At 37.8% G+C, this 18,124-nt stretch overlaps 1 protein-coding gene across 5 annotated transcripts in view; it reads left to right on the top strand.

Annotated features, from left to right (window-relative positions):
• LOC132395734 (homeodomain-interacting protein kinase 1-like) overlaps positions 1-12,235 on the top strand; it is a 107,792-nt gene extending 95,557 nt beyond the window's left edge. For all 5 annotated transcript variants that reach the window (XM_059972697.1, XM_059972695.1, XM_059972699.1 and 2 more), the window contains one exon: positions 6,511-12,235. In XM_059972697.1, the coding sequence (XP_059828680.1) occupies positions 6,511-6,999 (489 nt within the window). In that variant the 3' untranslated portion in view covers positions 7,000-12,235. The remainder of the gene's footprint in view (positions 1-6,510) is intronic.
• The last annotated feature ends 5,889 nt before the right edge of the window (positions 12,236-18,124 follow it).

The following is an 18,124-nucleotide window of genomic DNA, read 5'->3' as shown; positions in this document are numbered from 1 at the left end:
TCACATAACTAAACTGAAATTATCATCTCTTGAAATTAACAGACCTCTTGTGCCTGTTTGTTGGTCTTCACTATTCTGGATGTAAATATATATTCTAAAAATCTATAAATATTTTTAAGAAATTTTAATCTGTAGTATAACTAATAAAATATGTCTAAATGATGTAGAGAAATATGGGCACAGATATAATAATTACTAAAATTAATAATTACTAGAAGCAAGTTAAAGGAAACAAAGCATCTTTTTTAATGTGTGTTAGAACAGGGAAGATGAGAAGGTTATGTTATCCATACGTAGAACGTAACTTGGAATATTTACAAAGGTCTTGCCTTTATTACAGACAGAATATGGAGGTACTCCAAGATGTAGAACATATTTATCATAGCAGTACCAGTAATAGGAGTTAATAACTCCCTTGAAAGATTGCTTAGATTTGTGGCACTATTGCCAAGACATTAAGGACTGAGGATTGACCTGATAGGGGCCTTTAACATTATAAGCTACTAGTTAGTAATATAGCAGTCTTGGGGGCAAAAGTATGTGAGAGAACTACAGCAATGTATAACACAGACAGCGAACACATTTTGTTGTGCCTGCACCAATCTAAAGAGAGGTCCCTGGGGTAATTTTGCCTTCTGGCACTTGAGTACAGCCTGAATGTCACAAGGTTTTCATGTGTATGTCCAAATAATTTATAAATGTGATGAGAGTTTCTGCTTCTTCCTTCCTTCAAGATTACTGCTACACTTTGGATGAAAAGTAAAATAAAACTTTCCTTATCCCACTCTTAATTCTTCTGCCAATGACTTTAAACCTATATTCTTGTTTTTTCCTTACCCCTGTAAGAAAGCTTTGTTTTTCTTTACAGAATCAATAGGGAGAAAAACTACAATATAATTTTATAAACATCAACTAAGTCTGCACTCAACTCCTGTTCCAAAGAAAACAACCCCAGTTTGTCCGAAGAACTTCAGTATACTAAGAAACATTATAGAAAAGTACAGCACCCAAACAGGCCCTTTGGTCCATCTACTCCATGCCAAAACCTTTTAAGCTGCTTACTCTCATCAACCTACACCTCATCCTTAATTGACTCCCAACAGCTTCTGCCAGCCACTGTCAGACTAATTGGCCTATACTTCCCTTTCTTTCTGCCTCTTTCCTTTCTTTAAGAATAGAGTGGCATTTGTAATTTACCAGGCTTCTGGAACCATTGCAGAATATAGCGATTCTTGAAAGATCATTATTAATGCCTCCACAATCTCTTCAGACACCTTTCTCGTCTTTGGGATATACACCATCAGGTCCATGTGTCTTAATTACCTTCTGACCTTTCAGCTTCCCAAAAACTTTCTATTTTTGGAAATTTCATGCTCTTCATGCACACTGACACCTGGAGCTTCCAGCATACTGTCAGTGTCTTCCACAGTAAAGATGGATGCAAAATACATACTCAACTTGTGCACTACTTCCTTGCCCCCATTGCTACCTCTCCAGCATTGTTTTCCAGTGGTCTGATTTCCACTCTCGCCTCTCTCTTATACTATATATCTGAAGAAACTTGGTATGCTTTTGAATATTTTTGGCTGGTTTACTTTCATATTCCATCTTTATCTTAATGACTTTTTTATTTACCTTCTGTTGTTTTAAAGCTTCCCAGTCCCCTCTAATATTTGCTCTATTATATGCCGTCTTTGGCTTTTATGTTGGCTTTGACTTCATTTAGCCATAGTTGTGTCATTTTTCCTTATTGAATACTTCCTCTTTGGGGTATATATATCCTGTGACTTCTGAATTGCTTCCATAAACTCCAGCCATTGGTGCTCTGCCATTTTCTCCACCAGTGTTCTTTTCCGATCAATTCTGGCCAGCTCCTCCCTCATGGCTCTAATTTCCTTTAATATGGATACATCTGTCTTTAGTTTCTCCTCCTCGAATTTCAGGGTGAATTCGATCATCTGTTCACTTGCCCCTAAGGTTTCTTTACCTGCAGCTGTGGAATCAATTCTGGTTCAGTGCACAGCACCCAAATTCTGAGTTCCTTTAGTGGGTTTAACCACAAGTTGCTCTAATAAGCCAACTCGTAAGCATTCCAGAAACACTCCCACCTGGAATCCAGCACCAACCTGATTTTCCCTGTCTACCTACATATTGTGGGACGTGGGAAGGCAGGGAGACCTCCATTGTCCCTGATGACTACAGCTGTGAGAAGTGCATCCAGCTGCAGCTTCTAGCAAACCGTGTTAAGGAGTTGGAGTTGGAGCTGGAGCTCCCCCATGATGATTGTAGCATTGCCCTTTAGGCAGGCATTTTCTATCTCCCATTGTAATTTATAGGTCACATCCTTAATATTTGGGGGGGGGGGGGCTATATACAACTCCCATCGGTGTCTTATTTCCCTTGCAGTTCCTCGGCTCTATCCACAATGATTCACCACCTTCCGACCCTATGCCACCTCTTTCTAATGATTTGGTTTAATCTTTTAGCAACAGAGTAACGCTGCCACTTCTATCTTCCTGCCTGACCATTCAATACAACGTGTATCCTTGGACATACAATGTGCATCCTTCCAGCTATAATCTTTCAAAAATGACTTGGTGATGCCTACAACATCAGGTGTGCCCACCTGTAACTGTGCTGGCATATTCATCTACCTTATTCGGTGTACTGCTTGCTTTCCGATACTACACTTTTAGTCCTGAAACCCCTTTACGATTTTGTCCACCTTTTACGTTGCATCTCATCTTGTTCACTGCAAATTTGTCCTATTAACAGACTCCCCTCACTACACATTGCCTCTGTTTGTTAACAAGCTATGTCATCTTCAGCACTATTATCCACCTTTCCTATGATACTTGCATTGAATTATAGGTAGCTCAGGATACTAGTTGCACCACGCTCAACTGTTTCTTAACTTTGTCTGAAGTCTTGCCAACATCTGCCTCCACAGCCTCTCCACTAACTGTTCTGACACTCTGATTCCCTTCCCCTGCAACTCCAGTTTAAACCCCACTGTGCAGCACTGGCAAATCTTCCTGCTAGGAAATTAGTTCCCCCTCCAGTTCAGGTGCAAACTGTCCCATGTGTACAGATTCCACCTTCTCTGGAAGAGAATCCAATAATCCAAAAATCGTATGCCCTCCTTCTTACACTACCACCTTAGCCACATGTTGCACTGTATAATCTTCCTTCTGCTGGCCTCACTAGCATGTGGCACGGGTAGCAATCCTGAGATACAATCCTGAAGGTCCATCCCTTTAACTTAGCACCTAACTCCCTGAACTCCCTATGCAGAACCTTGTCACATGTCCTTCCCATGTCATTTTTGCCTATGTGGACTGCGACCTCTGGCTGTTCACCCTCCCACTAAAGAATGCTGAGGGCTTGATCTGAGATGTCCTGGACCCTGGCACCTGGGAGGCAATGTGCCATCGGGAGTCTCGTTCTTGTCCATAGAACCTCCTGTCCGTTCCACTGACTAACAATGAATCTATCACTACAGTGTGCCTCTTCTCCCCCTTTCCCTTCTGAGTCAGAGGCAGACTCTGTGCCAGAGACTCGACCATTGTGACTTTCTTCTGTTAGGTTGCCCCAACCCCCAACAGATTCCGAAGTGATATACCAGTTGTTGAGGGGAATGGCCACAGAGGTACACTGCACTGATTCCATAACCCTTTGCCCTTCCTGATTGTTGCCCAGTTTCCAGTGTTGTGCACCTTGGGCGCACTTTGGTATATGTCCTAACACCCTTTTATCCTTTCGAACGATCCAGAGTTCATCCACTTCCAGCTCCAACCCCTTAACACGGTTAGTTAGAAACTGCAGCTGGATGCACTTCTCACAATTGTAGTTGCCAGGTCACTAGAGGTCTCCCTGTCTCCCCATTCAGCTATCCTGCCTGACATCTCTACTATCCTAGCTGACCAGACATAAAGAAGGGAAGGAAAAAAATACTTAAGCTTTCTTTCCTTTGCTATGAATGAAACCTCATAGAGCTACAGCCTTGAGATCACCACTCTCTGTCCACTCTGGCTGCTGCGACGATGGCCACTGCACTTGCCCCTGCATTTCTTTAATTTGATCTTCCTAATCAATCCCAAATGCCAATTGGTTGCTGGTCATAGGTCTATTACACTGCTGAGACCTGCTGCTTCCTTTTATCCTCAGGATAAAGATCTGCCTCCACAACCTCTGCACTAACTGCTCTGGCTCTGTGGTTCCTATCCCCCTGCAACTCTAGATTAAACCCCACTGTGCAGCATTAGCAAATCTTCCCAATCAGATATTAGTCCCCCTTCAGTTCAGGTGCAAACCATCCCCTCTGTCCACGTCCCACCTTCCCTGGAAGAGAGCCCAATAATCTAAAAATCTTGTGCCTTCCTCAACTAACTCCTTAGCCACAAGTTGAAGTACATCATCTTCCTAGTTCTGGTCTCCCTGGCAAGTGGCACGGCTAGCAATCCTGAGATCACAACCTGGAGGTCCAGCCCTTAAACTCAGCACCTAACTCCCTGAACTCCCTATGCAGAACCTTGTCATTCATATTGCCCATTTCATTGGTACCTACATGGACCACAACCTCTGGCTGTACGCCTTCCCACTTAAGAATGCTGAGGACTTGATCTGAGATGTCCCAGACCCTGGAAGGCAAAATACTATCTGGGAATCTCATTCTCTCACACACACAGCCTCCTGTCCGTTCCCTTAACTAACAAATCAACATCACCAGAGTGTGCCCCTCCTCTCCGCACCCTTTCCATTCAGAGGCAGACTAAGTACCGGACACCCGATCACTGTGACATTCCTCTGTTAGGTCAACCCCCCCACCCCCAAACAGTATCCAAAGTAATATACCAGCTGTTGAGGGGGATGGCCACAAGTTACTCTGCACTTACTGCATTAGTTTGAGTATGCAAGTTGCTACCACAATAAGTAACTGAGACAACTAGCACAAGGAAGATTTAGAAAGATGTGTTGATAATATTGAGCGAATAGAAATTGGAGCAATGTCTTCCAGGGTATTAACATAGGTGCGGATCTGTTACACTGCTACTTAAGCTTTGTAATTGCAAGTACTACCATAATATCTTTAAAATGCTAAGGGCTCAGCAAAGTAATTTGTTTCTATTCTCAGATCCTGACAAGACTACATTGGTCTTCTAGTTTAAGAAAGATCATTATTACAGTTCAGAGAAAGGCTACTTGATCTTTATATGGAAAGATAGCACAGGGAGAGCTTGTATCTGCTTTCACTTAATCAATTGAAGCTCACAAAATCCTGAATGGTTTTAACAGCTGGATGTGGAGAGGTGGTTTCCTGATGTGGAGGAATATAGAATGAAAGGTTACTGTTTAAAAATATTTTAATGATGAGAGGTAGAAGCTTCATGAGGAACAAGGGGATAGCAAAGGGTTACGGTGGATATCGGGTATGTGTGGTTGAGATTAGTCTGATCAGCTGTAATTGTTTTTGGTGGAAGAGTAGGATAAGAGACGTAGTATCCTCTTCCTGCTTGTTTGTTTGTATGTATATATGTACAATCTATCTGTAGTTGTCCCAGGAAAATGAACCTAGGTGCTTCACAACAGTTGCTTTTGCAACTGAATAGGCACGTAGATGCCCACTCAACCTGCATCTTTCATTTTCATCAGAGAATTGGAATACAACAATGGAAAAGATATAAGGCAGTCATTGGAAGAGATACAGGGTGGACAACAAAGCAAGTTCTGTAGTGGACTTGTAGCAAAGGGGGAGAAAGGGGATTTGGAAGAGAATTCCAAAGCTTATTTCAAGTATAAAGAATAACGGATGCCAGTAGTGGAATGATTAATTGTCATGGTAATCAAAAGGCAGAGGAAAGAAATTCTGAACGATTTTTGGACTGGCAGGTATTAGTAATGAGCGGGGTCTTTGACACAACACATTTGAAAATGTGAATTAGAATGTTAAAACTGAGATTGGACTGGATGATGGTTGAAGGTGGGCTGTGGCAGGCATGAATTTAGGCATTGTTATGGAGGAGCTTGGAGGGTAGGCTTTGTGATGAATGTGGTCAGAAACTCCTAGTCCAAAGGATTCAAACATTTACTAGTTAGATTGGAAAAAGTCAGTAGAAATCTTCCTCCCTGAATCTTCTGTGAACCATTCTTTTAGTAATAGCTTACAAGTGGTCAGATTTCAGTGGGATTTCATCTAATTATATTTGTTACAAATCTGGCACAATAACTGGTGTTCCCCCATTATTACTCTCATTCTTCAAAACTGCAGTAGAACCTACTCTATCTTCTTTCTGATTACATTGGATATTATTAAATAAGCCAATTCCCAAGGGTATCTGCCCAATTTGCTGCATGAAACAATGGTGTTATTTTTGAGGATCCTGTGTCTTACTAAATATGTAGCTGCATTATGCTTATGCTCATATCTTACAGAAATCACTTTAGATAATAAAGATTGTATAACAACTTTTGAACAATGCAGATTAATTCCTTCTTCCTTTCTTTTCTTAGGCCCAGCAGTCTGTCTCTCAAGAGCGAAGTGTGAATCCTGCTCCCCGCAGGCAACAGGCTTATGTGGCTCCCACTCTTGCCCAGGCTCCTTATTCTTTCCAGCATAACAGTCCAACACATCCAGGTGTTCATCCCCACTTGACAGCAGTGTCTGCTCCTGCACACCTTTCAGGACAACCCCACATGTATACCTACACGCCAACTGCTGCTGCTTTGGCAACCTCCAGTTCCATGGCCCACCTTTTGAACCAACAGAGCTCCTCCAGACACGCCATGCAGCAAGCAACGTACGCAGCACATCCAACCAGTTTCCTCCAACAGGTGCCAGTCAGCATGGGTCCTAGCCTTCTGCCCTCTGCCAGCGTTACTGCCAGCCAGTACCAGCATCCATTTGCCACCCAGTCGTATATTAATGCCTCCCGGGCTCCTACTCTTTATGCTGGCTATCCACTTAGTCCCACTAAAATAAATCAGTATTCTTATCTGTAGCAGTCATTTGCGAATGTGCTGTGCTACTGTATGAGATCTAGACAAATCCAGTTTTGTATGAAGGAGGAGTGCACTTCGTTCCAATCATCAGAACTCTTCTGTGGTGTTTCTGTTTTGCTTCTGAACTGGGTCACGTGTCTACAGAACATCCATCAGCAAGGAGACTTGGTTTTTAACCCTTTTTTCTATAAGGGTGTGGAAATAGACCACATTTTAATTATATTTTACAATGATCTTCAAATAATTTTCAAAACCTACAGAATTGCTGTTTGTTTTAAATTTACTGTTGCTTTATTTTAGCCAGCTCTTTGCCTAAACACACTGATGAATCTGCTACTTGAAATGGGTTTATGCTGCTGAAAGTGTTAATACTATTGCTTAGGAAGTTAATGCATTTTTTTTCTAGGCCTATTATATAATAGTGAGTAATGGGTGTTCTGATTGGTTTGGACGTTGCATTGAATACTGAACCAATCCTGACTTTCATAACTCATTAATAAACATCTTCAAACACATCATTGTTTTAAGATGTTTTGGACCATTTTGAGAGGGCTTCAAACTTACAGAAATAATGTTATTTTTAAATAGTGCACAAAATACTTTGAAATATCACTTTTATTATATTGTAAGCAACATTAATTTTGTATTAATTTAGATTTCTTAAAGTATTGATTTTCTGAGCAGTAAAATGTTTAATTAAGTGTTAAAAATGAGAATTAGGAACATTACCTGCTCTTGTATGAAATTATTTCTTTAAACATTTCACCCTGCAGTGATATATTGATGGACTACCGTCCATGCAAGATGAATGAGCTTTACCTAAAGCTGCAGGATTAAGAGCTGTTTAATCACTGTTTCAGTGAAACAGTTATAACCGGTGGCTTCTGTAAACTCTACTTGCCTGTGTCATCATATTGATCGATGACTCTAGAGATCCCAATGCCATGGTCACTGCTGGATTACGGGGAAAAAATGACTAAATGATTCCAAGTCATTCATGCTTTAGTTTTTGTGAAAGATGAGGGAATATTGTAATTGTACAGCACAAGCTATACCATCACTCTAAACGAAACGTGGTATTATAGTGGCATATTCTGCTACCTACATCACTGCTTCAATCCTTGTTCTGTCTAACTGTCATTTAAGTGTCATTAGTGAAGTTTTGCATAATTGAAAATAATTGTGTTCACATCCTATGTCTTTAAATTATATCCAGAATTGTGTTTTAGAGCCATGGCTCCATGGCTTAATTGTTCCCTTAATATCACACAGGATTAAAAATGTGTTGCTCATCATCTCACTGTTTATAGAACTTCATCACTAAAATCTTTGGTATTGGAATGTTGGGTCAGTTATGCTTGTGCAAGACAATGTTATTACTGTTAAAATATCTTGTGTATGTTAAGGTCTAGTTAGATTAATTTCAGCAAGTAGTACAGCTTTAGCATCAGGGCTGCAAAAGCAAGACATGTGACTCTGAGCTTCCAGTGGAATTAGCTACAACAGTCTTTGGAATAAGTAAATTATGATACTTGAATTCTGTACTTCTAGTAATTCAACTTTTAGCTCCTTTATCATCTAGAAGATTTTTATTTTACATGTTTATTATTTTACAGTACATTAAATTAAAGCATGTTGGAATGTACATGCAATGTCTTTAGATACACTTTGGGTCTTTTAATTGTAGCACTGATGAAAAAGAAATTGCGTTTTTGAAAGAAGTGATTGCAGAACAGGCATCATCTGTGTGTTCTGAATGGGTGTAGTTCTTTGACTCAGTTTTTGCACAGGTGTGAATGTTGTGGGGGGTTTATTTGATGAGTCCTTTCCCCTAGATAGTGCCTTAACAAATTTTTACATAGTGCATTGAATAATACTTTTACACTGTGCTTTAGAAAATCCCAACTTGCTACAGTTAGAACATTGGACTTGTGTGTGCACGGAACACCTCTGGAGAGTACAAAACAGTGATGGGACAGTAGCACAGGAGAGGGTATTGTGCTGTTGAAACTGATTTTAAATCTTTGTCTTTTAAAAAGTAAAATCAGTTGACTATTTTAAAGTTTGTTTTAGTTTAGGAAAGGGAGATAACATTTGAAACAGTATTTTTGTTTCTCTTTTGAAGTTATTTTTCTTTTTGTTTGGCACATATAACCATGCTCCTTTTAATACTGCAAGCTACTTAGAATGTGAAAATGCATGTATCCATGTACTGTCCTTTATAATTTTAATTGCAGTGGTATGGTTGAGCATATCATAATTGTGTGAGGGTAGTGCAGTATTTTGATTTGTTTTGAGTTTATGGACAAGGAAAGTTATGTGCAATTAGCTTTAGGTGATTGTGGTTCTTCTAGATGGGTATTTTTATTTTATTATTTTTCAATAGTTTGTGGATGCTTACATTCCTTGTGGCAGTATGATGCTATTTTGAGTAAACCCTTTGAACGCAACTGTCCAGATTTTGGTTTCATGCAGGCAAACCGCCTGTAAAGCACATATTCATCACACCAAAGAAAAGCCTATTTATTCTGCCTCATTTCCAGGGCATGGAATAAGTTGTATTGCTGAACAGATATGCAAGTATTTGTTGATCATTATTTACAAATCTTTTTTGAAAAAAAAAACATTTAACAGCCTAAATGTTCTTGCTTGCAGTAAGTTGCTTTGTGCAGATTGCATTTGAGAGTAATTAGCACACTACTTCCACTATCTGCTGTTCAAAGTGTTTATATAAGCTATCTGTGTTTTATAATGTTTTAAGCTCTTATTTCATGCCCTGATTCATAAGGTTTCAAGGGGTTGATGTCTGTTTGGAGATCTTCCAGAGAACTGGCTTTCCGAGAAATGGCTTATGTTGAATACCTCTGGTGTTGTGAAACCTATCTTGCAAGCAAATAGTGTTTTTGCAGGTGTTTCTGTACAATAGGTTGTAATTCTATGTATACATTTGGAGAGCACAGGTCTATATTAGCATTTATCACAGATAAATGATGAGCTGATAGAAATGAGGGTTTACAGAAAAGCACTAGCCTGCTGATTCAGATGTTTTTTAAATTCAATTTCTAACATGGAACAAACATTCCACCAATACTTATGTACCAGGTAACGATTTCTACAGCTTTTTTTAACAGAATGTTCCACCTTCTGGACCTTTCAGATATCTGAATTATTGAAACGTGCTTTCTATTGTAATCTTGATTGTATAAAGCAAACCAAACTGTGGATAGAGTAACTGGTGCATTGCTTTCCCTGGCCCAAGCATATTATATGCTCAGTATTTGGCTTCAGCACTGTTTGCACACATCTTCAGCAGGGATGGGAGAATTCTCAAGCTCACCAAAATCTGCATATAAAGTTAGTGTAGGTTAATTTGATTCATTTAAACTTGTGGGGAAATGGGTGGTTATTCAAATTTGATGAAAACTATTTTTTCAGAAGTGAATTTTCACTGCTGCTTCATGTGAGACAGATTTTGATCAATGGCATAAACTCACTGCCACATTTATCCCCATCTTTGCCTGCCCGAAATCCCTGGATGGTGCAGCATCTGCAATTTAGAGAAAACATTTATAAATTGTGATTTCTCATTGGATTTTTGACAATAGTTCACTTTTATTACTACCATTACTCTGATGCTCATAATTTGGCATTTCATGGTCCTGCTGTATTGTATTTGTGTTTTATTGGTGCATTTTAATAATTTTTGGCCTCATAAAATGTAAGTTTGTTTTTAAACTTGCATTTATGATCCTAAGCTTCAAAGTAAATCTCAAGATCTATGGCCAAGCAAATTGTATTCTTTTATTGTTAGGATTGGGAAATGCATTTGCTACAAATGTAGATTTGTGCAGTCTTGTTATCCTGGCCACAAACTGAGCTGCACCAGTTCCATGGAGCAGAGGAAAGTACTTGTGACTTGTAGTTAATTTTGCTGTTCATTATTATTGGTTGCAGGCATTGGATACTCTTGCTATGTTGGACTTTTGCCCAATTCTGTGTTAATGTGTTCAAACCTGCTGTGAGATCCTTGATGGTAAAACTCATTGGGATTTCCTGGTGGGTTGCACAAAATTAGAAGTTCGATTTTATTTATGAAAGCATTTGCCCAAGGAATGATGCTGGTTTTAACCATAAATGCAGATCATACAGATCTGTAGATAGATTTGCCAGTGTCCTTGCACCTTTACTAATTTGTAACAATTATTTTTGTCAAATATTATGTAAGGAAACCATCTGTATCCTGTGTAAGTCATTTAATGTATATTTAAAGAGATAGGCGCCCACACTGGTTGTATTTAAAATGACTGTTGTGATCTAAGTAACACCTGAATGAAGGTGTCATAGTCCACCTTTGAATGGATACAGTTCCCTTTTTTGGTAGGGAAGAATGAAGGGATTGGGATTTAAACCAAGACTAATCATGAATAATTTCAAGCTAATTATGCAGCCAATTGATTTTTTTTTTAATTTTTGAAATCATTACTACAACTTTAAGTTCAACTGATCATTTCTAAAGATCCAAGTTTGCTGCACTGATTCAAACAAAATTTTTCAGGATTTTTGTTTCGCATAACCTGTGTAGGGCTGCAAAAGCACTGTCTCTTTAAAATCTATATAAACAGTATATATTTATAGGGTTGACTTATATGGTTACATATGGGTGTGTCATTATTTACTGTTGGCTGGAGCATGTTCTCATTATTTTGCTGTACGTGTCTGCATTTATTAATGCTAATCATATGTGGGTGAACCTTAGTGTTTTTTTAATAGTATGATTGTAGCGAATGCAACAATTGTTAGTAGCATATTTGGCTTGTATCATTGATATTGCTATAATAGGTTATTTGACTGGTTTGTATAATGTTATTTGCTACTCTAGTTCTTGTACGAACTGCGGTTTCTTACTTTTTGATATAGCTATGTGATTATCACATGTAATGTGTAGGCAGCTCATAGAAATTATTGATTTTTCTATGGTAGTCTGGCAGTTAAACTGTAGAGGTTATTGTAAAATAATAAATTTAACAAAAGAAAGAGATTATAGTTATTTAAAAAAAAAGTTCATAATACTAACTTTAAACTGGGAAAAGGGGTCCATTGTGATGAAACTGTTTTATCTTGTAATTCACTGTTTTATTGTCTTTGGTTTCCAAAGTAGCTTGTCTTCTGATTGAAGTATTTTCTACATATGTTAAAAATGCATTGAGTTATCAATAAAATGGGCTACATTTGTGTATTTCTGTGTCATTTTATGAGTTCCTGGAATTAAAAAGTTTACTGTAACAAGAACTTGTGCATAGAATTGTTGTCATTATCTTTCTGGGACTTGAAGTTGTCAATTTCTAGACACTGATCCAGAGAGACAACCTGAAATATATTAAAGTATATCAAGAATCTTAATTTCAATTTTTATTCCCTAACCTCACTACTTGGAGATTCTCCTTTATCCTCATTTTAGCTTCACAGGAGCTGGATTCCACCTTTGGTTCTTCTCCATCTGTGAGACTGCAGTATGACCCATGGAGGAAAAAGAGTATAGTATCATAATCTGATCAAGCCTGAACCTGATGTTTTACATATTTGCACTGATTTCTCTGTTCCAAGAATAAACTGCAACACTCCCATTATTTAGGTTTCAGAAAAGACCTCAGTTAAACTTGGGCATTTGGTCTATATTGCACAGTTCCAAAAAGTGTTAAATAATTATCTAGATGCAAATATATGTTTATTGCCTCAAACTTCTCTACTCTGCTTCCATCATCAAGAAGCAGGTTAAGTTAAACTCCAACTGTGGAAGGTGGAGGTATCTCAAAATTTTCTGGAAAGATCTCAGAGATGGATGTTTAATTAGGCTAAGGGATGTTCTGCTTTGTAGGTTTCTGTGAATGGGGAAATGGCTTTGGGTGCAAAGACTGAAAGGCTGAGAGCTACTCTGACGAATCCATGGCTCTGCAATTATTTGGAAGGAAATGGATATTGGGAAAGCTTTGTTCTTTTTTGATTTAGTGTGCACTAGTGGCCTGATGCAAGTATCATAAATTTTAAAGCTTTTCTTCTTTTAAAGCTATCTTCATAATAAACATCTTTAAATTCTTAGTCATTTAATGGTGGATATTGTTTTCTTTTACATGTTACAGAATTATGGCTGCCCTTTTACCTCTTCCAGGACCTAATACTTATGTATGAAGAAACAAAATAATTGTAATATTTGGATTTCCATTTGTATCAACAATATTATTTACAATGGAGATGCTAAAGGCTGATTTACTGTTTTGTAAATCATTTCTATTCAGTCTACAATGGTGTCTCTTCCTGTTTCTTGTGCTCTCCATCCTGCTGTCACATCGGCCCCTCAGACTTTGGCTTCCTGAACACAATTGTTCAGGAGAAGTAAGAGCAGGCTGCTTATCACCTAGTTCCTGTTTTGTCATTGAATGATGCAATAGAACTCTCAACTCCACCTTTCCATCTACTCAGTTTATCCTTCTAACTCCTTTGCTCATCAAGAATTTATATGCCTTTGCCTTACTAATATTCAAAGAATCTGCTTCCATAATCTTTTGAAGCAAACACTTCACAAGCAAACACTTTTTCCTTATATGTCTTGAATTTCCAAATCCTCCCACAGGAGGAAAGAGTTTCTCCAGGTGTCACCAACCTTATTTATGCCCATGGACCAAACTATAAAGCAAGGAGTCCATGGACCCCAGGTTGGGAACTTCTGGTTCTTCTCCACATTAATCCCATGTTGAGCCTTTGGGATTGAATGTTTCAATTCAACTTAAGTGGATAAAAATCTAGCCTGTTCAAACTTCCCTCATAAGAAACCTTCATGTACCAGGTACTAGACAATATTTGCATTCTTCCTCACTGAAACATTGTATTCCAGACATGATCTCATCATTCCAATATATTACTCAAGGGTTACCTCCCTACTTTTGATTTAATATTTCCTACTGATAAAACATTATATTGTATTAACTTTCCTCAATGCTATCATTGCATCTAGCCTGTTGTGAATCATGCATTTGGACACCCCATCTCTCTGCATCTAGAGTTCTGAAATTTTTCGTTTAGGTAAGGTGCCTTTTTAATTTATCTCACTTTACTATGATACTCGATCTGCCAGATAATTCTCCATTTACTTAATCTGCTTCTTTTGCACTGTTCTAATGAAATCTAACAAACTCAAGGAACCTTCCAAATAGTTCTTATCTTTCAAATAGGCACTTCCAATGTAAGGTAATCTCTAACAATGTTTTCTCTCTTCATGGATGATATTTAATCTAACAAGTTTTTTCCAGCATTTTCAATAATTTCAAATTTCCATCAACTTAAGTGTTTTGTATCTTACAATGCCAGCAACAATTTCTCCATCTTCCACTGCCCTAATTATCAATTTCCAGACAGCTCAGCTAAATAAACAAGTCTTCACTTCTATCAGCCAGTGCCAACACCATCTCTCTATTGATCCCATAGATCTCTGACCCTTATCACAAGTGTTATCCTTCTCTGCATTTTAAAACCCATTAAAGCTTTACCTCTACCTCAACAAGAGATCAATTCTAAGAATGAATTTGGTTCCTCTTTCAACAGATGCTGATTGGCTTGCTGGGTTGTAGAAGTATTTTCTGGTTTTTATATTCCAGATTTTAAATGCATGCTTATTTTTGGGCTTCTCATCATAAAATTACTGTATGGCGTCGTAAGTTACCAAAGTTTTTTGTATTTCTGAATCTCAAGCAGCTTGTCTAGAACCACAGCAACTTAAAGGTGTTGCATGGATTGCTAACTACATTAACCACTGTAAAAACAAAATGAACCACCAATGCAATTGTAAGTGAGTTCACAAACTTTTTTTAAAAAGTATCTTCAGAAAAGCTGCCACTTCAACTAGATTTCTAATCAGTAACATTCCTGTTTCTGTTAAGTTGAGAAACATGTGTTGGGTTGTCATCTGTAAGAAGAAACAGCTTGCTTGATCACAAAATCCAACTACAGATTTAGAAAGAGATTGCTACTTCATTTGTTGTGTAAATGGCAATTTTTTTTTTTGGTAGATTTTGTATTTGCAGCAGGTAAAATATTTTTGTTATTTTCTTTAATCCATATACAGGCTGATGACTTCCAAAGTGGTACAAAATTCCTTGCTCTCTGCCAGTCCTGGATACAGTGTTTTAAATGACCTTGCATAACATTATGCAAACCATTAGTTTAGACCATGGTTTAGACAATGGTCCCAAACCATTAGTGGACATAAGCTGCCCAAGGGTGGCTGGAGCTGAACGTTTGTAGTTTGAGTACACATGACCTATGACTAAATTGTCTTAAATTGCTAACAGCATTCATGATTGCTGGCATGTTCAATAGGCCATTCTAGACCACTTCTCAGTTTCCAGTATTGTGAAGAATTTCCTGTCATTGTGTTACATTGAGGTATTTATCTTTTCGGTTGAATTCTAATTGTCTTAGGTCATTGTAAAATTTCAGAAAGTTCAATTTCCTATTACAGTAGTATTCTGGTTTTGATTTATTTGCATTGGATAAAGCACCCAGTCTAAGGAAAATTGAATGCCCTACCTGCTCATTATCAAAAACATTGTGCTTCATTTTCTCCCCCAATACGGTTATACTGCTCTGGGAATGGTATAATAATGCTAATTTTTAGCCAATGTACCCTGTAGAGTGAAACTAACCAATACTGCAGATTTTATCTGACATAAAAACTGAAAATGTTGGAAATATTCAGTTAGGGATCATCTGTGAATAGTGATAACATTTCAGAATTAACAATGAAAATGTTTTGAATCAAAAGTCATTAATAAAACCTGTGGAAGAATATCATAATCAAGTCATTCAAAATATTTTATGGCTGTCCTATATTATAATGTCTTCTGGGTGCAGGTTATATTAATCTGTTTTCCTATGGAACAGTGGAAAACATTAGAGGATGGATGGTTGACGAAAGAACAAAATGGTAAGACATCCAGGTCTGAATAGGGTAGGCCAGCTTTCTCTACCATCTGTGAGGGAAATAATTGATTCTTAGTCCCATCTGAAATAGAAATGAAGGAATCTCAATGAGGGCAGTAGTGAGAGAAACACACTTAAACAGATTCTGAGCATAGCAGTTGCTGGAAGATTGAAATAATGAAGAATACTGAAAATACTCAATTTTTAAAAAGAATGGATTCTCAGTGTATTTGGAGTGTTGAATAGAAACAGATCTGGTAGCTAAAATTTGGGCAGCCACAAGACACAATCACATTAATTTTGTCTCAGCCTCTTGGAGCTGACAGAAAAAGACTTAACACGGTGAAGACCATAAGTAAATTTCACAAATAAACATGTAATCTGTGTAGTCTAGATCACACAAAAGGTCAATGCAGAGCAGATGTTTAATGCTGCAGTAAAGAATGGACAGGGTGGTGGCATTTCCTTAGAAGTTGTGTGGAGTAAGATTGTGATAACCAAAGCTGATTGAACTTTCAACTGTCATTAATTTGAGAACAGTGGCTAATGTTCTCCAAAGAGCTTCCTTTCATATTCCAAGAATGACCTGCATTCTGCTGGGTGAAAAACATGATGCAAGGGGAATTTAACTTTCAAGCCAGTTTGAAAAACATTATCCTAAAAGAAATAGTATAACAAACTTTTGGCTGACCAGTAAGAAATATTATTGTAAGCATTAAAGGACAAAGTGGCTGGAGTAATTCTGAGTGCAGATGAAAGAAACTATCATAATTTACAAGTCTAAAACAGCATCAAAGAATCAGCACCAGCGAAGTTCAGTGTCTGAAACACGAATGGAGTAGCATTATTTCTGTGTGATCTGTTAACAAACAGCCGGCTGGAGGAATTCAACAGATTTAGTAGTATCCGTGGTAAGAAAGGTATTGTTGATGTTTGGTATTGCAACTCTGCTTCAGGATAGTATCAGATGTACTGTATCAAATGATTCCTATTGCTTTAAATTTGACAAAACCATTAAAAAAAGCTATAGGGTATTCAAACCCGTCAACCATTCTAAATACCTCCATGTCCTTCATCTATTAGTTTAGTTACTACACTGTAAACATGCTGTTATTAATGTATTTATGCATATGTTCTATATATGTACATTAACCTAACTTTTAATTTGGTATTCTTTATTCTTGAATATTGATTTTTTGCTGCATGTTGTGCTAACACAGTAAATGTCTAATACATGTAAATGTATGTAATAAATAAAGTTGATCCTTGATTAAAGACTTGTAAATTGAATGATTTGGAAAGTCGGTCTGAAGAAGTTGAAAAGGGATCATATGATCAAAACTCAGTCCACAAGGAGAAAGGAAGAAGTCTGATGAATAACTTAATGACACAAATTAAATTCATTGGATTGTAATATAATAGTTTTACTGCATTAAAGTAAAAAGTTAATTAAAATCAAAGATTCAAGATTCAAAGTACATCTATTATCGAAGATTTATGTGGAATGTAACCCTGAGTTTCATCTTCCTCACAGCCAGCCACGAAACAAAGAAAACCTTGGAACCCATACAAAGAATAAACATCAACCTCTTTCTCTCCTCCTCTCCCTGCCCCCCACATGTGCAAAATAAATCACAAATTGTGCAGCAAAAATACACAACATAAAACACAAAATCGAGACTCCAAGCATTAATTGCAGGCCCCCCAGAATAGCAACAACAAAGGAGTGACCAGAAGAACATCTTGCAGCAAAACAACAGTACAACACAGCAAATGTTAGATGAAGATCTTGTGATGACTCTTTGTGAACCTTACTCAACCCAGATGAGGGTAGAAAAATAGATCAATACCTAAAGGCAGATGAAACTGCTAAGCTAGGCTAGACCAGTAGGTGGTAGGCCCATGGAAGAACCATCAGTACTGAAAGTGAGGTTTTTGCAGGAACAGGAGAAACAACCAAAGTTTTGAGTCAGGCTGTCAGTCGCTTGAGGCCAACTGTGTGCAGTATCTTCAACAAGATGTGCCTTTAGTTCCCATTGGCTATGAATTACCTAAATTTTACTGCAATTCAAAGAAAGCCACTTTTCTGTAAACAAAATTAATCCAGGTACAGCACCCCTCCCCCCCACTTTACAAAGGTAGAGCGTTCCTC

Source organism: Hypanus sabinus, chromosome 6, assembly GCF_030144855.1.
Source record: "Hypanus sabinus isolate sHypSab1 chromosome 6, sHypSab1.hap1, whole genome shotgun sequence".
Lineage (NCBI taxonomy): Eukaryota > Metazoa > Chordata > Chondrichthyes > Myliobatiformes > Dasyatidae > Hypanus > Hypanus sabinus.
The sequence above is the reverse complement of the archived record's forward strand: the minus strand, read 5'-3'. Positions and strand labels throughout refer to the sequence as shown.